This window comes from Cyprinus carpio, chromosome B20 (assembly GCF_018340385.1).
Source record: "Cyprinus carpio isolate SPL01 chromosome B20, ASM1834038v1, whole genome shotgun sequence".
NCBI classification, from domain to species: domain Eukaryota; kingdom Metazoa; phylum Chordata; class Actinopteri; order Cypriniformes; family Cyprinidae; genus Cyprinus; species Cyprinus carpio.
In genome coordinates, this window is record NC_056616.1 from 3,588,232 (window position 1) to 3,614,004 (window position 25,773).

At 35.4% G+C, this 25,773-nt stretch overlaps 1 protein-coding gene across 1 annotated transcript; it reads right to left on the reverse strand.

Annotated features, from left to right (window-relative positions):
• Positions 1-384: 384 nt before the first annotated feature.
• On the reverse strand, positions 385-22,667 carry rps6kc1 (ribosomal protein S6 kinase polypeptide 1). Its single transcript, XM_042746384.1, has 16 exons — positions 22,444-22,667; positions 21,905-21,940; positions 21,089-21,209; positions 20,256-20,371; positions 19,196-19,289; positions 17,499-17,558; positions 16,057-16,407; positions 15,044-15,165; positions 14,720-14,812; positions 12,131-12,178; positions 9,968-10,100; positions 8,657-9,886; positions 6,418-6,507; positions 1,907-1,989; positions 1,616-1,711; positions 385-918 (listed from the first exon to the last, which is right to left on the reverse strand). The coding sequence occupies exons 1-16, from the start codon at positions 22,543-22,545 to the stop codon at positions 817-819; spliced, it is 2,877 nt and encodes a 958-aa protein (XP_042602318.1). The 5' UTR covers positions 22,546-22,667; the 3' UTR covers positions 385-816.
• Positions 22,668-25,773: the final 3,106 nt, after the last annotated feature.

Sequence of the window (25,773 nt, forward strand, 5' to 3'; positions counted from 1 at the left end):
AGGATAATTTGCATTAACAAGCACCCACCCTCCTAGTGCCCCTTTTTTTGGTTTGGGCCACTGCCCCTCAAAATCTCTGTGCACGGCCCTAACTGACCCACCACCAAACCAGTCATGCTGAACGATGTTACACGCAGCATAATGTTCTCCACAGCTTCTCCAGACCCTAAATAATGATACTGTCATCTTTTATATCATATTCTGAACTCTGAAATCTGAACCGATTCTGCTGATTATCTCTGTGAAGCTGCTTTGACACAATCTGTATTATATAAAGCAATATAGAAATAAAAGTGACTTGATTCTGCAGTTACAATTATCTTAAAGAGTGCGAACCACCATTGAGAATCTAACACATCAAGTGAAAAATACAATGTAAGGCCATTGACACTGAGAGAAGTTTAATGAATAACACAAAGTATCAGATGGGTTAGTAGAGAATATGTAGTGCCTGTGATAAATATCAATTAAACAACTGACCAGGATCACTCAGTACATGTCCTTCTAGCACATGCTAAAGATGTTCATGCAGTGAAGTTTGCCAGCTGCTTTTTGTAAACACTATAAATTAAACACCCATACTTATTTACATTTGTATACAGGATATATGTATGTATTGATATTTCTCCTGATATAAACAGAAACTTCCTGTATGCCACACTGCAACTTCCTCACAGTTGACAATGAGCTTTGGCCATTTGTAGGCAAGAATCTGTGTGAAATAAGCATGTGTTCCGCATCATTTGATGTTTTCGTACATATGGACATTTAACAGTCAATTTAGATCATTCATCTCATTCAAGTCTATCTAATGGTTTACTTGGTCCAGTTCACATGAGCAAAGAACGGATGAGACTTAATATCCTCCACACCAGCGACTCCCGCACCCAGCCGCTCCACTGGATTATACTGTAACAGCTACAGACAGAGAGAGAGAGAGAGAGAGAGTGAGGGGTGGTTACAGTAGAATTCTTTAAAGCAATAGTTAAAGGGGTTATGAACTGAGAAACCAAAGTTCCCTTGATCTTTTGACATACACTATATTGCCAAAGGTATTGGGACACCCCTTCTAATGAACACGTTTGACTGCTTTAGTGATTTCCATTAGTACAAATCTGTTTCAGCATATAATGATACACTAGGAAATTGTGTTTCTAATTTAATAGCAACAGATTGGATTTCTACTCTAATGACAATGCATCTGTGTATAAGGCAAGGTAAAAAAAAAATTGAGTCAGTATGGAAGACCTTGACACAAATACCAATGTACTGTACATATGGGTACAGTCATTTTACAGTCATTCTAAGCACTTTGGGTCTGACGGTGGAAAAGCGGCTTTGGTTTTTTCAGTTCCTGACCCCTTTAAGAATTACAGGGAGCTGCTTTCAAACATCCAACTAGAAAGAGCAGTCTATTACAGTAAATGCAAACAAGTGATGCATGTTACCATTTAAACAGAGTAGGGTGCAAATCATTAACATGTTATGCATTTCCCTATGATGAACTGGCCTCAGAAAGGGAGGGGAAGCCCGGCCCAGACACTTTGGTCACTGCGTCCCCTCACTTCTGTTTGCTCGGTGGCATATATTCATTTTTCACAATTGTAATACATACCTGTTCCAGCAGAGAGCGTGCTTCCTCCGACACAAACTCTGGGATGTTCAGGGATGAGTGTCTTCCAATGCCAGCAGGATGACACTGATATAGAGACTAAACACACACACACCAAATTGTACTTGAACAACAAATTTAAGTGCTTCAACACTTAAGTATTTTGTATTTAAGCAGGGATACAAAGAAATCACAAAACCCCTTCATTATAATTTGCCACACTGAAATCAATATATAAATACATTTTAAAATGATTCACTGAGAATAGTGCATCTGTTGATGAAATACTCTCACCTTTCCAACTATGAGCTCAAATAAAAGGGCTCCCAAACTCCACCAATCACATGCTAATGTCTCTTCGCAGATTCCGCCCACTTCTAAATGACAGAAAGAAAAAAAAAAAAGGAATCATCAGAGTGTCTCACTTGTTGGACAATTTATTATTTCACTCTTCCTTCACTTAGTCACAAAGACAAGATGCTTTTGCACCAAAATGAAGAGCAAAGTAAGTGTGCAACAGATTTTTCTATGCTTTAAATACATGCTGCACCAGAGTAGGATTGGAAATGCTCTGTCCCACAAGAATGTCAACTCATCAGCACTAAACGAGTAATATAGTAGCTTTATTGCTACTCTTCATCAACTGTAAAGAAAGTGTGTGCAAAATAATTAGCAACATCAACACTACCTTATAATGAGATAATAAATCTACTTATGAGTCAAGAAGTCTTTATTACAATGTCACTATGCAGATAGAAAAATAAAATATGGAAGGACCCAAATCAAACAAACACTAAATAACTTCACAAAGCCATTCACTTTGTTCAGCACAGTTACTGTGCATCTTCTTTGATCTCTTTTTAGTTTGGTATGTTAGAAAATGCAAATTTTTCCTCTTTTTACTTGTTCATAAAGACATTATTTTGGTGTTTATGCGTATGTAGCTCTGGACCCGAGAAGGAAAACACACAAGTAAGCAATTACACAGCATATTTTATCCTATGCTTTATTTCCCATAAAATTTTTTTTAAAAAAGGATGAATTTGGGACTGGTCTCCCCAAACTCCCTATAACTCTAAACAGGAAATAAATTAAGTGTATCTTCCACATAGGGCACAAATAAAAATGTTCATATCAGTCGATATCAATAATTATCACAATAATTTTCAAATCTTTATTTCTTTCAAGTTTAAAGGCTTCAACATCAGATTTTCTTTTTTTTTTTTTACGATTTCTGCTCTTAAGTGATTCAAATTAAGAATTCAAAGTTCAGACTGTTCAGATCATCTTGAACATGTAATGTTTTTGAATACTTTACACTTTTCCAGTCATTTAATCCTTAGCTAAATAAATATCTTAATAGAAAAATGAATTTCTTAGTTTCTGCATGTTTTGATGAGTGATAGTTTCAAATCATAGTACAGGAGATCTTGATCCGCACTCACGAGAACAGTCTTCTTCTTACATTTTATTTTACATTAATCACTGGTGGGAAAAGATAAAACTTAAAAAGAAGACTGTTCTCATGAGTGCGGATCATGCTCTCCTATAAAAAGTATCTAATGCCATCTTTAAGATGTACTGATTGACGCAGCAAAATAAAAAGATCAAGTGATGGAAGAGCGTGGTGCAAACGGCACAGTCGAATAGTTTCAAATCATGAAACAGAAATCATGAAACTTTGATGAAGTGTATCTTCAGCACAGTTTGCAGTGCAGGCTGCAATATTAATAACATTACACAACCACTGGCGCTTTAAGCTTGCATTCTGAAAGTGAACTGCGTCTTGTGGTGCCATCCCAAAGAAGCACAAAATCATTCTCACTGACTTTTCCTGGACTGTGCCAGCTGGTGGAATGACCTCCCGATCTCAATTCGAACTGCTGAATCTTTAGCCATTTTCAAAAAACATCTAAATACATATCCTTTTCGCCAGCACCTGACCAACTAATACTAGCATTTACCTATTCTATTCTGTTCTGTTCTGTTCTATTCCATTCTATTATTTAAAAACCCTAGCTTCGGGTTCTGTGCTAGACTAACTGAGACTTGTCATGGCACTTGTATACTGTTGTTGTTCTCTTGTTGGTCTGATTGCTTCTATTGTTCTCAATTTTAAGTCACTTTTGATAAAAGCATCTGCTAAATAATTAAATGTAAAGTAAAATTGGTAACAACCTAATTTTTAGAGATGCACCGATTGATCGGCCAGAGATTAAAATCGGACGATTTTCTGCATGATCGGCCCTGATTGGTGATTGGCCGATCAGTCTCACGTCTTTCCGATTTTGAGCTGATCCGTCTACATGTGACGTCAACATCGCGGGCACGCTGGCACTCACAGCTGCATGCAATCTAGGGCTGGGTAAAAAAGATCTATATCTCGATATTAATCGATTCTCTTATTTATGGAACGATATCGATTCTTAAATCCCAAGAATCGATTAGTCTAGCCTGTTTTCAGTTAATGGACAGAACATCGAAGGGTACCTTCCATCCAATAAATCGCAATAAGCATTGAGCTTTGGTGCTTTTAATATGAAACAAAGTATCAAGTTTCAATTTATGTCCATTGTATTGCAGTATTCAAACAACAAATGCCGTTTTGGCACTGTTTAATCTGGAGTGACAGATCGCTGTAGTGCCTCAGTTCAAAAGACGCAGCAGCGCGAGGCGCATGTGACCTAATCATATCCTCCACATTAATACCAGCTTCAGCTCAAAATAAACATGAGTCATGACTAAACATCCAAAGGGAAGTTAAAAGAAAGAGTACAACTTTACAATCCATATCCTGTCTCATGTAATCGCGCAAAGACGTCAATATAACAGCTTGCAAACAATAACGTCACATTTACCTCAAAAACAAACATATTCGGTGACCATAAACTCATTAATCAGATAGAAAAATAAACTGTAGAGAGGGGTATTTTGCTAAATATATGCACCATATAACATATTCATTATAATTTTTACTGTTATGTTTAATTTATGTTTGAATAATCAATTTTCAATTTTTTTATGACATACACCATTTACATTTTTATATTTGAAAAATACGAATTGAAGTAATATTATTATGCAATTGTAATTTTATTATTTTATAAACTACATTGTGTAATTTTAACAGTTGTATGCTATAGCTTATAAATCAGTCAATTTTAACCTTCAATATTATAGTAATGTAGTACCAAATGACTCTCATGTATATTTTCAAGCATTAATTGAGAAAATTTGGCAAGTACTGTACCTGATATGTACCCAAAATAATATTGAATCGAATCTAATTGGTAATCTAAGCGAAAGCTTGTGAATGAGAATCGAAAAAACTTGTGAAACTTGTGTCAAAACCCAGCCCTAATGCAAAAAAAATTGTTTTATGAAGCAACTCATTTTCAGTTAATTGTTATTTCTACTTCTTTCTAGTCACAGAGCACTTTTATTTTTTGAGAGTTTTTTAAATGAGAGAAGATCCTGTAACTTGGGAAATTGTAATGTTTAATAATTTCTTTTATTATGAAAATAAAACTTTGCTTTGAAGAAAAATACATTTTTGTTTGTATATGCTGTAAATTATAGTACTTAGAAAATCAGAATCGGCATCGGCAGATCACATGAGAATCGGCCAAGAAAATTGCAATCGGTGCATCTCTACTAATGGTTAAATTTAATTTCTCTGACCGAGATTCTTTAAAAAAAACATCGGTCTTTCATAGCAGCACACATTTAGATCATGATAACCACAGGTAAAACCTCACACACTGTAGCACCGCAATACCATTGTAAAAATGTAACTATATGGTTTCTAGGCATTTTTATGAAAAACAGTACTTTAAATACATTTAGTATAAATGCACAAACATTACAGCTTAATCACAAATAATACTGTAATTATATTCCATTACTCCTTTAATACGTGTCTACATTAATAATATAGTAACATTTCAAAAGTATCTCACATTTTCATTTAGTGTTACTACAGTAAATCCATGGTAAATAACGGTGCTTTGTAGATTTATAAGCCTTCTGATTAACAGTATATTGCGATAATTATTATCATTGTTTCATCGCCCAGCTCTACTTCCAAATATAATAAGTTTTATTTATTTATAATAATTTATTATAAAGAATGGCCATTTCCCATTTGATAATTGCACCCATACCAAAACAAATTTATATATACTCAGTACTGTTTGTTTACTAATATTTGTTAGTTGGTTGGTTCCAGTCAGTTCTGTTGCTCAAGTCCACTCAAGATTCTGACAAATTTCTCTCTTGCCCTGTACTGTGCTTTCCCCCCTTGAGCTAGATTTAGTTAGGTTTCTCTATTGTTTCAAGTAAAATGACTACTGCATTAAAGGGTTAGTACACCCAAAAATTAAAATCCTGTCATTAATTGCACACCCTCATGTCGTTCCAAACCCGTAAGACCTTCATTCAGACCTTTGTGTAAGGAACCTTGCTGTCTATGGGAGGGTCAGAGAGCTGTCAGAATGCATCAAAAATATCTTAATTTATGTTCCGAAGATAAATGGAGGTCTTACGGGTTTGGAACGACATGAGGGTGTGCAATAAATGACAGGATTTTCATTTTTGGGTGAACTTACTCTTCAAAATGGATTACTGAGTCCTCACCTCACCTCTCTTCCTGCACCCACCCCCAACAATTGTAAATCCAGGAAAAATCTGCCTGTACTCTTAAAACAAACCCTGAAACTTTTATTCTTTCCTCTTTAAGTCCGAGTCCGTGGATAGTGAGCTCAAACAAAAAATACTGTGCATTTAATAAAAGAGTACAAGCTGACCTGGTGCACAGTACATCTTAGAGATGGCGATAGGGTCACATGACTCCTCCACATCACTCCAGCTACAAAAATAGGTGAGCTGCACACGACCTGGTGGGGGGGGTTTGGGGGCAGGCGGGGAGAGAGAGAGAGAGAGAGTTAGGGTATCAATAAAACTCTAATCAAATATTTACCCCTGCCTTAATTAAACTATTAGTTATTATGTAGTGTGTGCTAGTCTCTTTAGTTGTAATTCAAGATCCCATAAAATGATTTAATGAATGATATATGTTTACACACATTTATTTTTAATAGTGATTATAAAGTAATATTAAAATAATAGTTATTATCATAATATAATGTTTGAGTGCTGAAGGTGTGAGGAGGTTTATCAGTGGTGTCATAAAGTCACAAAACTTGAAACAGAAGATGCTAGCCTCTGGTCAATCCATGCATTTTTGGGCATTTTTGTTTTTTTCAATTTGACAATAATTAAACAGTACAGTCTTCCAAATCCCAAAGCATTTCACAGATTCTCAAAGAACTTGAACACCTGTGGATTGTTTGTTAGGAGACAAGTTGACTCTCCATTAAAGATCAGGGAGGTCATCTTCCAGAAGTTTAACAGGACAGATGTGACAATTTGTCATGAACTTGTACACTCAGCGTCAAGAAGGGTCAGATTAGAATACTTAGTCACGGAGGATACATTAAGTACTAGAATACCTCATGTTTGTTATTTACTCATGTAAGTTACTTATTTTACATCTTTATTGTGCCACCCGTGTACTAATTTATGCTGAGTACTGTGCACTATATATACTATAATATAATATATAATGTACAGTATATACATACACCCAATGAACCCAATGGAATTGGTTGGTTTTCTGTATTTATTGGCAGTGCTGGGTAGATTACATACAAATTCTAGTCTGTTACTGATTACAGATTACACAATGAAAGTTGTTAGTAAAGTAATCTAAGTTACTCGTTTTGGGTAATATATTCTGACTACTTTTTAGATTACTTTTTTATCTAACTTGTTACAAACTTACCATTAAACATACCATATTGATATAAAAAAGCAAAGAGAAAGAAAATACAGTATATTCCATTTTGTTTTTCTATCAACATCATAAAATGGATTAAACATTACATCACACCAGGGTTTTCCAAACTGAGCTTAATGCAAGAACTGCAGTGGGACTTTGATTTAATAAAAAAAATCTAATAAGTAAATTAAATAACTGAAATGTAAAATAAAAATAATTTAATCCCTTGAACACTAAAAATAAAAATATTTTATTTGTTTACTTGCATGTCAATCCGACTCTTAACCAATATCAGAGAATCGTAAACATGCGAAAATGTTGTTAAATTATTTAAATATTAACTGAACTATTTTATTTTAAGGTGTTTGGCAAAAAAAAATATTTGGTATTTTCTACATTACATGAACAATCATGAATAAATATGAAAACAACAATATTACACACCCAAAGCCTTCCAAGTTTGAAATATTTCTGTCCAGGCTTCAGTTACTGAAGGACACTGGATATGATGATGCCATAGTTTCACAGCTATACAGCTATCATCATTGTTTAGTGACTTGCATAATCATCTGTTTCGTACATGGTCTGATTAACTGAGAGGTGCTAACTCACATGCTGCCTTTGTCACGTATGTGAAATACAGGAAGACAAATGTAGAAAAAGGACAAAGTGCTGTTTTTATCATGATAAAACTGAACTGCAGTGTGATCAGAGTAGTCATCATGATTCATCAAGAAATATATTTTGGAGGTTGTTTAAATTATAATCCTTGGGGGTGATTTTGAAAATGTTTGCAATGCTTTTGCAAACCCACTATCGTGCAGAGTGAAATGTACCAAAGAAACGAATAATGCCAAGGAATTGCTTATTAATAAATGTTCACCTTTTGATTATTATTTGTTGCCTCTAATAATTCTGTGTGTGATTTCGAATTTCCAACCCATTTTAAGCCAGCAATAAAGTAATTTTTAAACAATAGTTGAGTTAAATAAAACAACCCAGCATGTGTTCTGTCCAACATTTAACCAGGCTGGTTTGCCAAATAACCCAACTAGCCATTAACCTAACTAGCACTAGACTGTAAATTTTAAAATTGATATCAACTATTAGGAGTGTTCTTCTAACACACAGATGCTATTCTCAAAAAACAATATGAAGTAACAGGGGGCTTGAATGGTGTAATGAAGTAAGACTGATTGATTCACCTGCGTGGTTTAGAAGTATGTTGCTGGGGTTCAGGTCTCGGCATATAATGCCCTCCTGATGCAGAGCATCCAGAGCCATAACCATGTCAGCAGCCCAGTTCCTCACTAGAGCCTCTGGGATGCGTGTGTCTAATGAAACTGCGGCCAACTTATCCAGCTCCTGAAACAACTTCGACACTTCCTCATCCTCCTGTTCTCCTATAGGGCGTTTGGACCTCAAGCCCAGTTCTTCATATTCAACAAAGTCCATCTGAGTTCTGGGAACAGCTGCGTCCAGCGTGCCAGAGAGCTCTGGGGAAGACAGAGTCAATGAGTCTGTTCTAAAATATGTTTTTGATGGTCTGTGTAGAATAGGAAAAGTGGCCACATCAATGGACTGGTCCAACTCCTCTTTCTCTCCTCTCTGTAGAACATCTGGCTTGCCGAATGTAGGAGAGGTTTTGGCCACTGCAGCAAAAGCAATGTCTCCAGTAATAAGCTCTTCATCCTGCGTGTCCACTGTGCCATCTTCAAGCACGGGCAGATTGACCAACAGATCAGGCGGTTGTCCCTCAACAGCACAGCTGACAGTGGCATCCTCCAGTACAGCCTCTTTAAAGGAAATCACCGGCACCAGATCGTTCGAGCATTGATCACTATCAGACCTCCAGAGATCCGACACTTCCTGTATCATCTCCACTGGCTCCTCTGTGAGCTCTACACCAACATCTGAGGGTACAAACGATGGCTTGCAGACTTCTTGCCTGTCACTGTGGAAGAGCTCTGTTGGTGGTGATTGGTCCGGATGGTCAGGTGAATGTGTGCACTGGTCCTCAAAGCCGACTAGTTGCTCTTCCTCAGTGAAGAAGCACAGTTCCTGCATCGATATCGGAGAGCACAGACTATCAGTGCTTAACACTGAGCATGTATGTTTCTGTGTTAACACAGGAGCGAGTGAGCACTGGTCCTCGTCTGGCTCAAGCTTCTCCTGCTCATACTCATTACACAGCGTCAAGTAGCTGTTGGTGCACTCCTCTTCAGAGGTGGCACCAGAGTCTGGGAGTTGGGCTGCTGAGGGATTCTCCCCGAGGCTTAGGCCCCGAGAATCCACACTGCTGGAATCAGTGTGCACAGGGTTCAGGGTTGAATGTACCGCTGCAGAGTGAGCTTTCTGGATGAAAGGTATGTTGAAGCTTTCTTCTGGACTGTTCTCACGCAGATACTTGCAGATATGAGACCACAATTTACCACCTGAGCAGACAAAGAGGAAGTACTTCTCAACATCCTGTTTACACGATTAGGCAAAATGCAAAAACAATGAAAAAAACTCACCCTCAGCATACTGCAGTAAAAGAAAGATGGAGTCCTCTGAGATGATGTATTTCTCCAGTTGTACCATGTTTGGCACGGAACGAGGCACAATAGTCTTCTTAACACGTCCACACGCACTGCTTTTCCTTAAACCCTGCACACACACAGAAGTCATATCAGTATAAAATCAGGGGTCCACCGGCCTGCAGTCCAAAAATATTCATACAAACCTTGAAGTGGTATTAAACTGTTTATCTTTCAGTCTGCTCCTGAAATAATGAACTGAGTTGTCTATACTGCAAATATCAATTTGAAGTCTGAATTGAGTAGCCAGAGCGCCCACATTGAGACTAGGGCTGCACAATTAATCAAATTTCTGATCGCGATTACAATTATGGATGCCACAATTACGTGATCATTCAAAGGGATAGTTTACCCAAAAATGAAAATTCTGTCATCATTTACTCACCCTCATGTCGTTCCAAACCTGTACGAGCTGCTTTCTTATGAACATAAGAAGATGCATTTTTTTTCTTTCTACATGTTATCTTAAGGGTTTTTCCCATTATTTTAATTTTAGTTTTAGTATAACATTATAATACCATTCATATTTTTACTTTTTTATAATTTAAAGAAGAAACCAATCCGATGTATAGTTGACATTTGAGACTTAATACTATAGAAAAGCACTAAAAGTTTTTCAGTTTGTTTATTTTCATATAAAAATACGATATGCAGTTGCATTAAACAATGGTATAAACATCATTCAATGTAAATTGTGATAATCACAATTAATAATCGCAATCACAATTTCAAGGGAATAATGGACAATTGTGATTTTTGTCATAATCGTGCAGCCCTAACTGAGATGCATCTGTAAGAATCTTATTGGAATTGCAATTCAAACCACTTCCATATGCTCTGAACATTCTGCATGTCTCTCCTATACAATACACACTATTCAATGTCCTTGCTGTTCCCTTTACTCTACACAACTGTTTCAGGTATCATGAAGTTGCTGTGGTTTGCACATTACAGGTTGGATCGGCAACTGGGAATCACATATTACACAATATTTAACTGGGAAGAATCCCCGACAACTCTCGTGTACAATACACATACAGAAGAAGTGATACAGGGAATGATGTAAGCCTACGACTCTTCCCTCTGAAATTTCCCTAGCCCCGTGTCTTGCTCTCTCATTGGCTGTAGGTTGTCTCCAATGTCATTTCAAGTCTAAATACATTTGACTCTAAATCGCGGACAGGTGCAGATATTTAGCCTGCTATATATTACCTGGGTAGTAAAAATGTATCATTGTTTCATAAACAAAAATATTTTAATCAGTATTCTATTTTATGTGTCATCTGGGCATGTCTTGTTTTGTCATTAGAAAAGGTTGATGCTTTTTTTCTCTTGGTTCTTATGGTGTGTAGCTCTCTCAATTATTAATCACTGTTTAAATGTTTTGTGTGCACAAGTCTTTGCTTTTTTTATAGGGAGATGCTACAATGCTGTAAAAAAACCTTTCTGGCTGTCAAACTTTGTGGAACCTTTGATTTTAATGTAATGAGGTAGACAAACTATTCTCAACTTGAGGGGAACCGACTTTAAATACCCACAAAAAAATTACCCTAAGACCAATAAGAAACAAAGGTGTAAGTGCGTAAATAGATATAATATAATAAAGGATGAAATAAATGTGACATTTCTTGTAATTCATTTTTAATGTATTTTGTTATTGTTTTTATTGTATTTTGTAATTTATTGTAATTGGTCAACATTTTTGTAAGTTCACTTAATACAATTATGATAATATTTTTCATGATTCTGTAATTGTTTATAAATAGTACATAAAAAAATATAATTTGCAGTTTATGCCTACTCTTTACTGTAATTTTAAATCGTAACTGTAATGTTAAATCTCTTATAACGTCTTTTCCCCCACATTAAATACAAAATCCCAAATACAAAGAAAATTTAATTGTAATTAGAAATTGTAATTTTAAGGGCAACAAAACATTTATGACAGTTTGGTAAAGAATATAATGCAGGGGATTTTATAACTATTACTTGTAAATAGCAAATAAAAATTAAACAGTCAATTTAAACGGAAGCACAGCATATCTGTGGGCCATTCCTGTTAAATTATTAGGTGTTATTAACTGTAAATGGACCACTTACTTTCAAAATAAATGTTTCCTGTGTTCTTCTATCCATCACCAACAGAACCTGCACATGAATTACACATATAAACAAAGGCATCAGACAATGTTTAAAAACAAATACTTTCTTAGAAAAGTGCTGTATAATTCTGTGCTCTAACCTTCCTTTCATCTAGGAAGTTATGCAGTTTGTTTCACTGAATCGGTTAAGTGTTGATTCAGTTCAGTTCAATAACAGTGTCAACGTTTCAATATTTACCAAATTTGAAATGAAGATGATTAATCAATAAAGCTGTTCTACAGATGACAGTACTGTCATTAACATCCCTTCACACTGGTGTTTTTCCCTCAGCATTTAGATAGGCCGGTATAACCCCTCTACTTAAGAAACCCACCCTTATCCCATCTCTTTTAGAAAACTACAGACTGAGAACTGTAGTTTCCCTTCTTCCTTTCATTGCAAAACACAGAACAACCTCCTCGACAGCAACCAGTCTGGTTTCAGAATTGGATATTCAACCAAGACTGCCTTGCTCTCAGTTGTTGAAGACGTAAGACTGGCAAGAGTGGATTCCAAAATATCTTTCTGGATCTGTCTGCTGCTTTTGACATGGTTAACCACCAGATCCTCCTGTCAACCCTATTGGTAAAGGGCATCTCAGGAACCGCACCCCAGTGGTCTGAGTCCTACCTCTCAGATAGGTCCTTCAAGGTATCTTGGAGAGGTGAGGTGTCCAATTTGCAACATCTAACTAAAGGGGTGCCTCAGGGCTCAGTTCTTGGACCACTTCTCTTCTCTGTTCTACATGGCATCACTAGGTTCTGTCATTCAGAAACATGGCTTTTTCATATCACTGGTATGCTGATGACACTCAACTCTAACTCTCATTCCATCCTGATGATCCGACGATAGCTGCTCACATCTCAGCTTGTCTAAAAGACATTTCTTGCTGGATGGAGGTCCATCAACTTCAACTCAAACTTGCCAAGACAGAACTGCTTGTGGTTCCATCAAACCCATCGTTTCATCACAATTTCACCATCCAGTTGGGCACATTAACTATAACTCCTTCAAAAACAGCCAGAAACCTTGGAGTTATGATAGATGATCAGCTGACTTTCTCAGACCACATTGCTAAAACTGCCTGGTCCTGCAGATTTGCTTTATTCAACATCAAGAAGATAACGCCCTTTCTTTCGAAACATGCTTCACGATACGGCTGGGCGATATAGCAAAAAAAAAAAAGATCAACGATATAATGTTTCATATTGTTCGGTATCAATAATTACTGACATTTTTATAACCTTTTTTAAAACAAAAAGAAATATATATATGTTTTTTTTAATTAACTCTTTCCCAGCCATTGATGAGTTATCTCGTCATTTACAAGACAACGCTTCCCCGCCACTGACGAATTTTTATGGCTTTTCGTGTTTTCACTGTTATACACTCGGGGCGCAATTACACATCTTCTGAACGAGTACAAAACCTCCTGAACAACTAGCGATCTCTGAATGCAACAGCACATTCAGTCAGTGAGCGACATAACAGACGGTGTCAAATCTTGCAGGATTCCATAAATACACTACACAGAACCCCACTATTCGGACAAATATACATAATGAAAAGATGATACAAAATATAATACTTTGGTAAATGGCATTTAAGACTTTTTAAAGGCCTTAATTTTCTCTAAATTGATTTATCAACTTTTAATACTTTTTAAGACCCCGCGGACACCCTGAAAATGATGATCCAGGAAGTGGTATATGGCTGTGCAAGCTTTGGAGGTGTTGATGGAAGCAATTTACTGGATTTATGCTTTGATAATCGTACTGAATATTATCCAGATGTAGTTTTTGATAAAAATGTGATTTTCTCACCTTTTTGCTCAAAATTAAAAAAAATTATGAAACCTACCTATATTCAAGTGTTGATAAAATAGATGCTTTAAGATAGAATAAAATAGATTTTATTGTTTAAAAGTAGAGGCATATTCAAATATTCATACAGCAAAATATACTGTAGGCCATCAAATTTTATTGAAAATCATCAAAATCGCTGGCGGTGGCTGGCAACTTTTTTCAAAAATGCTGGCAGGGAAAGAGTTAACCACTGTTTTTAAATTAACACAATTTATTGAGACAAATAACAAATAGTTTTGTTTTAACAATCAAACACTGCAATGCAGTAAATTGTCAGCGCAATTAAGTAACTCTATAAAAAGTGCATTACGTCTAGATTAACTCATAAAAATCAAATATAATTTCATAAATTGCAAGAACAATTATGAACAAAACAGCATCATGTATTTATGCATTGTTTAATCCAAAGAGCCGAAGCGCCATTCACACAGATTGCATTTAAAAACATATGAGACGCAGTGAAAAGGAATAATCCTCCACAAATTCGTGACACATTTTCTAAAAGTTTAAACTGTTTTAACTTTGCATGGCTTTCTATACATCTTTCGTGTGAGACGTGAGCAATAAATCAAGACTTGGCCTTAATTTTAATGAACTATTCCTTTAAAATTTTTCAAAATTTGTTGTGTTGTATGCTGTAATGATCATAATGCAGTTTTAATATTGAAACATAATATTGTACCTTATCAATAATGCCCAGCACTCTGTAATGCATCAGCTCATCAGAATGAGTCTGCTCAGCCCACAAGCCACCACAGCACTGCGAGCCCAACGCCTGAAGTCACACCCAACAATGACAAAAAAAAACACATGTAAACAACACATAGTACAGGCAACATGAAACAACAATAACAGGCTAATGGAAAAGTTTAAGAGCCTCATTCATAAAATGTGTTCACTCACATGTTCACTTTTACATCATCAATTAAAAGTAACTGTAAAAATGGGCATTTTGCAAATGAGGCCTCATGTTTCATTGTGAAGGTGAAAGATCACACACACTGACCCTGCTTTGAGTGGAGCTCTGACCCATGCTGTCTTTGAGCTGTCCAGAAATGAGCTCGGCACGCATCAGATATTCTGCTGTCTTTCTCTTCACAGCCTCCCTTCTGCTGGGACTTACCTCTCCTGAAATACATGCAATACATACACTCGCAATAAACTTGCATGTCTGTTTAACGGTCCACTCCGAAAGTTGAGTTTGGTTTATTTGCTTGGTATTAAAGAATGAATCACTACTAATGATATAGTATAATATAGCAAAAATAACATAAAATTACAATTTATCCATAGTAGACAGCTACATATTCTAATTAAGCTCATGCGAAGTGCCCCTTTTATGTTTTTTTATACATTTCATATATGTGATCTGTCTGTAATATAGCTGTTTGTGAATGTAAAAGGTCTACAAATATTCAAAGATCAAAGTGCATGAGCTACGATCTTCCGAAAGAAAGAACTGTTCTGAAATGAGTCATCAGTGACTGAGAAGACCACAAACATGTACATGTACAAGTATGATCTTCGTACTGTAAGTGTTTATTATTCAGCTGTTAAGCTGTATATACTGTCCACGTTTTCTGTACTAAGAAAGCCTCCAGGGCTCAAATTCAGATAGTTTTGGCTGTAAACAAAATACTGTGAACTGTGAACAACTGGGTATCTGGGTATACTCGCAAATTTCTGACACTAGTACTCACAATTTGTGACATTTTTGGCAGAAACCTAGGTGTGTTAAACTGTTCTCTTAATTGTGCTCAAGAGAAACATGCTTAGATGGCTTTGTCTGAACCATGAATTGCTTTCTCAGAAGAATTTCTAATCCGAGATTTAAAAAAAAAAAAAAAAAAACTTCCAGAAGAGAGGACTTCATTGACAAAGTTTATCCTTCAAATTAAATGTGCATTTACATGACATTACATAATGCCACTTTCTGCTAAAACCCTGGAATAAGTCAAACCGAGCACATGGGGCCAGTTCTGCATGTTGAAATACAGAGTTATGTATTAAATGATATACCTTGTACACCCTGCAGCAGAAGATCTACACCTCTACGGTAGTAGGAAAACGCCACTGCAAAGTCCTGCTCCACTTCTTTCTGGACAGCTAGAGTGATCTGCTCACTGGCCTCTTCCAGGTAGTCCTTCTTCTCTGAATAGTTCCTGAGGCTGGAGGTGAAGCTCAAAGCCCCACTGCTATGGCTGGACTCTACTCCCAGCTGGCTTGGGGACATCAATGGCTGCTGGATAGGAGATGAGTTGCTTTTTGTTGCTGTCTGCCTGATGCTGCCTGATGCCATTCCATCATCCACTGCAGCCAGAGTGTCTCCATCAACCTCCAGAGAATTCAGCTCACTGTCACTGCTGCCGCCTGTCATAAGGAACACAAATCTAGCATGAATTCAAAACAGCTGACTTCCTGTTGGGCAGGAAAGGTCTTCAGGATCACTAAACACTTCCAGGCAAGTGTTGAAACTAGCTGGATTTAAACTCCGTTGGAAAGCGGGTTGGATAGCCCTGCTGTAGGCAAAGCTGACACCCTCCCAACTTTAGTCAAAAGGGGGCGCTACAGAGTCCACTTATACAGTATGTCCATGTTTTAGCTTTAGTCTACGCCTAATGACTGACAACTCTGCTGTGTGCCCTGCATTTCATACAATTTTAAGCATGCCAAGAGCCTAAAAAATACACAAAGAAAAGTTTTTATAAGAATGATGCATCACCATTTAAAACATAGAACACTTTGCAATTTTATATCATCCATGTCTTGAAATTATTCTTACAAAGTTTAAAGTGATTGTTGAATATAAATAAACTATTTAAAAGCCTGTTGTATGTCTCAGTGCTATGTCAGCTGAAAGCACTAAGACATGTGATGTCCATGTGATAACCTCAAGTTTACTCTGTCACTCAATGCACTGAGAAGATACGAGACACTTCTTGTTTCCCATTTTCCCACAAATGTATTGGCTCGCCATGGCGAAACCATTTAAGATTTAAAAAAAAAAAAAAAAATACAAAATTTATCATCTTCAATGTCAATGCCAAGATTTTGACCAAGTTAACAAAGTTTCGTAGAACAAAGTTTCAGGCATTGTTCAGATTAGTACAAGCTTGAAAGGGAGAGATTAAGGAGAGAAAAGGCAAATGTTTTTTTTTTTTTTTTAGGATGAAGTCAAATGGTGACGAAAGATGAATTTTCAGGTGTCGCTAGAAAATAGTCAGGGAATTAGTTATAGTCATGAGTTATTGTTATTAGATTAATTATAAGATAATTCGGTACTCAGAACAGAATTTATTTTCACACAGTTAAATAAAATAGTTAACTTGCTAAATATTTGTTGCAGTTTTTGCTGGGGTAACGAAACTGGTACAGAGAACCATAAAAATGTTACTGGTATAAGTACTGAAAATTTGGCATCATGACAAGATTATTCACACATTTAGGAAACTCTCACTTACGCTCATGTTCAGAGGGGTTGGCGACCGTCAAATCATCCACAACACTGGTACCTTTAGGAGCTACGGAAAGGCAACAGAGAAAAAATACAAAATCAAATTCAATCAAACTCAAATATCAATTCAATCAAAAAAATTGAACAGTTTTCTGAGACAGTATGGAAGTCATGAGACAGCAAGATATTAAAATATCATCACAATATTCATACAATATCAATATTTCTCAAATGAAATGGTGAAAAGCTTGTGAAGTGACTCTCAGAGCAGCTCTGGAAATGAAGTTCATGTCCTCACATATTGAGACAGCAGACATGGAAAAGCACAAATCCTCTCTTTCACGTCAGCTGTCAAGTACACATGAGGTTTCAAAAACACACTAAATTCATAAACACAGTCTGTTATGTCTGCCAACTGTAAACAAGCTGCATTTGTATCAGTATATTAGATCTGGACATGGCCACACACTACAAACTCAATTCAGTCCTTGCCCCCTCTTTTTTTTTTTACGTATTTAATGGGTAGGAATTATTTAAATGAGGGATACTGTGACATGTAAGTTTTTGGAAGAAACCCCAGGACTATAATCAAGGTGGTTTGAGGGAGCTCATTAACAGCGCTTACTAATATATAGGGAATGACTCACTTTGAAGTGGACTTTGTCCCTTGTAACTCTGCAGAAATTTTTCATACACAAACAACAACATTATGCACTAAAGAATGTTGAAAATTTTAAAAAAGCATAATAGTATTCCTTTAAAAACACCAATAAATTAGTTCTCTAACCAGGAGCCTCCAACACTGGAAAAACAAAGGGTAGGGTGGAAATAGGGTTGAACACTGGATGAGAAGCACCACGCCTTTAAAATTCGAATACATTCTTTACGCACACCTTTCTACCGTAATAATCATAAAAGCGTGCATACTATTTTCATTGTGACCAGCTTGATGAGTGTTCAGCATGAGGTTTAATGCGCTATGTATTTTGAATAATTTAAATATAAGCTAAAACAAGCCATTCCCCCCAAAAAATGTTTGTAGTTATAACTGAATTTTGAAATTGGCAGAAAGTTGCAACATGTATAATGATGACTGATAATATTATTCACTAGTGTGTCAAATTATGCAAATCACTGGCACAGCAACATGTACTATATTATTATGTTATAATGCTTAATAATTAATTTGAAATAAAGCAATACATTTATTTCATAAATAAATTTTAAGATGATCTTATAAGATTCTTTTTAAATACTTCTTCGAGTACAAAAGCAGTCTTAAGTCTCTGGGGTATAAATGTAGCCATAGCCAAAAATACACTATATGGGTCAAAATTATAGATTTTTATTTTATGCCAAAAATCATTAGAATATTAATTAAAGATCATGTTCCATGAAGATATTTAGTAAATTTTCTACCGTAAATATATCAAAACTTAATTTTTGATTAGTAATATGCATGGCTAAGAACTTCATTTGGACAACTTTAAAGGCGATTTTCTTTTTTGCTCCCTCAGATTCCAGATTTTCAAAGAGTTGTATCTCAGCCAAATGTTGTCCTATCCTAACAAACCATACATCAATGGAAAGCTTATTTATTATAAAACTGACTCTTAAGGTTTTGTGCTCCAACTCCAGGGTTACATTTGTTATGTGTGACTTTAATTTAACAACGTGAGTTTGACACTTTATGGATGAACTTACCTTCAGAGCTGCTATCTAAGAGGCTGTCAGCTAAGAAATCAGAGAAGGGCTCGGCTGGGCCGATGAGCTCAGAGCTGTCTTGCACCTCACCACCCTAAAACACACACACACACACAAACCATCTGAGGTGACCATGTTTAATTTCTGTGAGATAGGGAGGAAGTGATAAACAAGAGATTCAGGAAAGGTGTTTATTCTGTTTGTAGATCTTCCTGGAAAAAAATAACGACACGATCAGCCAAGACCCCGTACATATCCCAACACACAAAAATAATACAAATATTTCACATCATAGTGCTCCGTCCATATCCTCACACACAAACATATATTATATTATTTATATATAATATATATATATATATATATATATATATATATATATATATATATATATATATATATATATATATATATATATATATATATATATATATATATAATATATACACACACACACATACACACATATATACACATATATATTTTAAGATTTGTAAAGCTGTTGCAAAATAAAGAAAACTATTTTCTCATTTGATTTCGTTTCTGTCAAAATTTCATTCGTTTTCGATCCTTGAACCGGTTCAGAGACCTGCTTCTAACACTAGCATTCTCTGTTCTTTTGACTTGTTTTATTTTTATATATATATAAAAAAACCCACCATGTAACACTAGTGTTCCCTTTTCTTTTTCTATTCTATCTACTTTATCATTTATTAAAAAAAAAAAAAAAAAACCTTGCTAAGTGTACGCATTAGGCTATCTGAGACCTGTCACAGCACTTTCTTGTTATTGCTGTTTTGTTGGTTTCGACTGCTTCTATTGTCCTCATTTGTAAGTCGCATGGATAAAAGCATCTACTTAATGACTAAACGTAAATGTAAATATAATGTGTGATGTACAGAGGGTGTCCTGTTTCTTATGAAATAACGTTTCTTATTGGAATTCATCAAACTGAAGGCCAATATTTAAAATGCATATCACAGATTGATAGATGAATAAATGCAAATATCACTGAAAACAACCTGACAGCTCTGACAGCTATCCCAGTTCATATACATACCTTAAAGAAATCCTGCATGTACTGGCTGCCATACAGAGCAGGAATATTAGCACTGAACTGCAACAAATCCTCCGAGCACTGCCTTCTCTTTTCAATCACAGACTCATCAAAACGACCTAAACACAAATACACAACTTAAGCTAGAAATAACATAATCTGAACAAACAACACATTCAGCATATTTCTTTGATTTCAATCTTTTACATCCATTTTATTTAAAATTTCATATGGCAGAAATATCTTGGCATAGCAGATATTGTAATTTTTGGCCTGCAATATTTCACTGGATAAATAAATAAATAAATGAGCTTTTTTAGAAACATATTATATCATGTCAGATATATCAGAGAAAACCTTATCGATGTTACCTTGGTGAAAATTAAATAAGTAAAATATGCAACAGCAATATTCAGTTCACTGCAGTTACATCAACAAACATGAAGTACAGTACATGATGAATAAACTGCACATGTAGTAAGAATGCAACACTGGTCCGACAGGGAACGTGACAGTTCTGTAATTACTTTAACAACACTTTATTTTTTTTAATTTATACTACAATACAAATACTAAAACTGTGTAATTGTTTTAACTAAAAACATACCTGTTCAGGGGTGTGTTTCCCAAAAGCAACTCTTGTCGCAAGTTCCGTCATTACCAATAGAGTTCAATGGAACTAATGACCATAGTTAGCTAATGATAGTTTTGGGAAATGCACCCCAGAATGTTACTTAAATAAGTAAAAAAAAAAAAAAAAAAAAAAACTTTCCCTTACAACACAGCACACTCTGTCTCACTTACACACACACACACACACACACACACACACTTACCAAAGACTTTAGCTTTTGCGAAGGGAGGGAAGAGCTCTGACTGCCCATAGAGGTTTCTGTGTATCTGCCAAAGGTTTTGATGAAGCTTTTTGAAATCACTATACCTTTTCCACACTGTGATCTAGTGAGAGGAAGTCAGACAAATAAAGACCCTTAATGAGTGCCTGGTAACAACTCAGTACAGTGCTCACTGAACATTGAACACAACATTTTTCCAAACAATGTTATTTAACATAAGTCTAAATGAAATTGCATTTGCATTTCATTTTACTTCTGCAATGTGCCAAATTTGAATCAAACAAGATTCAACAAGATTAAAAAAACAGCATTTTTCATTCATTTAATTACTGCTGTAATGTTCATTACATTAACATGCATCCAATTACTATAAAAACTGGCAAGATTTCAGAGAGGCTGCATCGCCTACAACAGTAGCATAAAATAACATGGACATTGTTCAACATCAACCAATGTGCAACCTAAATGACAACACATTTACATATATGTTGTTTCAGTGGCAGATCACGTTATTACATTTTAATGAAACATTCTGACGATTTTTTTTTTTTTTACATTTAGTCATTTAGCAGACAATTTTATCCAAAGTGACTTAATAAAGAGGTTAACAGAAGCAATCAAAACCAACAAAAGAGCAATGATATATAAGTGTTGTGACGAGTCTCGGTTAGCCTAGGCTTTGGAACCCGTGGAGCACTGTGCACTGAAGAACCATTCACTGTCAGAATAGTGGCATGTATTATTATAGTAAGGTAATTTTTTTTTCTTCCCAAGAGTGAATTTGTTTAGAATTCTCACCTCCTGAATGTCCTCTGGGTTCTTGCGTGAAATAATCTGTGGAGAAACAGAATAATATGACCATCACTACTACATAGGCAAATGTCCTCGGTCTACGTTATGAACAAAAATTCTGATTTAGTCAGCTCTTTATTGTATGTATGTATAAGAGAAAAACAAGGAAGAGAATACAAAAATGAAACAAACAGCACCATCAATAACACAATTGCTGATTTGACATTACGTCTGTGTCAGATTCAGACGCATCTGATCTGATATTTCTGTTGACAGGTGTCAATCAAAGACTGAAGACTATAAATAAGAGCGTTTTCCTCAAAGACAGAAACATAATAACAGGATTATGGATATTATGTGGCACATCTGACTGTGACCGGTTCAGATTTACTTGACATCAGTAAACACAGCCGAAAACATGCATGTCATCACAGATGTGATCAAATCATCCACTCTGATGTTTTATTAGTTTGTGTTAGTATTCCTGATAAACATTAGCGTTAGCACATGTGCTCTATACCCCGGTAAAGTGCGCTTATTCTCACCCTGGCCGTGACTTTATACACCGTGTAGCCTTTCTTGTGTGTCGTGGGGTCGGTGACCGTGTAGAATCGCACAATATCGTCTTTGTTCCGCGCGGAGATCATCCTAAAACACGCATCACCATAGCAGGACACTTGCCATACAATAGACAACAGTGCTACAGATCAGCTTATGAATAACAATCAGGCCGCGCTGACGCTGCGTGGTAACCTTCCGGGGCGCGTCAAGTACACCGCGAGCCAGCTTAACATTTAAAGGGATAGTTCATCTAAAAATGAAAATGTAAATTTTGCTAACCATCGTGTCGTTTCAAGCCCATTTAACAAACTTTGGTTAATCTTCCAAATACGAATACAAACTGAGATATTCTTAATTAACCCTGTTGAGGTTTCTGTCCCTCCATTCATTGAAAGTGATCAGTGATCACATGACTCCTTTTTTTTTATTCAATGCTTTGAAGAAAGGCATTTATGAGTGGGATATTTACAAATAATGACTGAGATTACACTCAATTTTCGTTCGCACTCTGTACATCATATAACAAAATAAATTGAAAATAAAATAAAATAAACACACTGAAGAAAATAAATAAATTAATATAAAGACAAAGAAGAAGTAGGGGAGTAGGAGGTTTTCACATTATGAAACCAAAGACCTCTAATAAAGTATACAAAAATCTTGCTTTGGGACTTTTCATCCCTCTTAACATCTCCAAATACATTATTCAAATACAAATTCCTCTTTAAACACCACTAATCGTGGGGGAGTTTTGAAAAATGTACATTTATGAATGTAAAATTTCAGCAAAAGCAGCAAATTATTTATTACATAGGCTATTTTTTTATCCTTAAAGGATCAACCAAACTTAACAATTTCCCATGAGAGGATCATAAAGGGAATCTTTGGTGTATACAACAGAATGCATCAATCCAGAATGTTTGTACCAAATTACACTGAAAAAAAAAAACAGGTGTTCAACTGTTTCTATCTCCAAATTGTCCCTAACATTAAATCTTACTCTTAAAAATTATTTTGCAGGATCCATAATTTTAAAATGCACTTGTTTACATTTAGAGTTGACAGGAAATGTAAGAAAATTAGTTCTAATTTCAGACACTCTTTTCCTATCATAATCACAAAATATATAAGATCTCTTTACTGGTCCTGGAATACAACGTTGTAATAGGCAATTCCCCAAAAATCTGTTAGAATATTTTTTTATCAGCAAAGTTAACATTTTCTATCATAAGATCAGGTATTTTGGGAATTATGGTTGAATATTTTACTTGTTCCTTAACTCATTTAATCATCTGCAATTGTATACTTTTTAATTATTTTATCATAAATTTTAGAGAAGCAACTTACATTATATTTACCACAAATATCATCGTAGCTTAATATATTCCCTAAGTTGTCCATAACATGTGTAAGCGACCATATGCCTTTCTTCCACCAATCATCGATAAACATAGATTTTCTATTCACCAAAATACACCTGTTATTCCAGATAGACATGTTATGTGGGCTTAATTGGAGTCCTTATTATCCAAACACTAGACGGGAATACGAGATTTTAATAAGGTAAAAAAAATTAAAAACTATTTGTCTTTTCCCCTCCCTCCAAAAGCTAAAGAGGTGAGCTTCAAGACTCTAAGTGAGATTTACCCTAACAAATTTTTAAGATTGAAATATAATAGTTTTTTTTGTGAAATATGTATTGAAACGTTAGATCATGTTTATATCATATTTTTATGTGATATGGTACAACCTTTTTGGAGAGAGATGCAAAACTGGTTTATGCTCAACCAAGGCTGCATAAGATTGGTTATATTCTGGAATGTGATGATGTACCTTGTTTGGTTGTAAAGTTGATGCAAAAAATATTTTTATTTATTTTTTCTTTCTCCATCTACGTTCTGTTGGTGACTGGGAGCAATACTATAGTTTACATTTTGCAACCATATAAACTATCAAGAAGTTGAGATGTGGTTGACAACATGGATCTCTATTTTGCAACAATGCGCTACACAAGTAAAAGTGATTAACTTTATTCAGGATACAAGCTGAACGAAAACAACAGGATACAAAGGAAAACAAGCTAAGGCTGTAAGAGCTGTTTTATATTAAGATTATTTTTAAACAATGACATTTGCAAACATTGACTTTTTCTTACAACAATAATACTAACAAACACCAAGCTTGTTTAGAAAATAACAGCTACTTTAGTGAAAAGCACATACAATATGTTATTATTGCTTATGAAACTTTGTTTAATCATTGTTTATTGCAATGCAAAAGTATTGATGATTTTAAATAAATAATCACTGAAGGAAAGAGCACCAAGTTCTCCTGGGAGGTTTGTATTTATGAGTTTGGAGGTTGCAATTATGAAGTCATTTGGGTGAAGCAATGGTGATGTATCTTCTTTCTGCCATGACTTGAATGAACCAAAGAACAAAAAGAGATGAGCATAAACCCAACATCTACGAATGATGTACAATCACACAGCCTTTGATAAAATCAGCTGCAAAAGAATACATCAAATCACAATTCTAAATTTTTTATGCAATTTTTATCTTCAACAAATTGAATAGAATTACATATCTTGCTCATTAATGCAGTGAAGGGGTGCCATCAGAATAAGAGTTCAAACAGTTAATCGCAGCAATCCACACAACTCCAGTCTGATGTTGAATGTCTTGTTAAAAGAAAAGCTAGCATGCTTGTAAGAAACAAATCCATCAATTAAGGCAATTTAACTTCTGTCGTTTCTGGTCAGAATATCATAATCAATAATAATTGTGACGTTTTTATCAGCTATTTGGACTCTCGTTCTACCAGCACCCATTCAGTGCAGAGCATCCAGAGAATCCATTGTGAGCAAGTGATGTAATGATACATCTCCAAATAACAACAACAAACTTATCTTGGAGAGCAGGTGAACTATAATTATATAGAATATATTATCTGTCAGTTGGTTCAAAAATCATTTTATTATTTATTAAATATTATGTAAATAATAATTTAAATGATATAAATTGATACTATTAGGCCTATAGCTTAGCCTAGATATTTTTCAATACTTACAAATGGTTCAAGGGCACAAAATAATAGACGTGCATATGGGCAAATTTATGTCTCAATTTGACATAAAAGTCAATAAAAGAATACACGAATTTACACACTCCAAAATAGTAGGTGGCGCAATGCACATTTTACGCTATGCACATTTTTTTTTTCTGCCCACACTCCAGACCAGTAGGTGGCGGCACCTTCAAATTGGTTTGCCAGCCGCGATTAAATCCAAAAGAAGAAGAAGCTTAAACCCGACA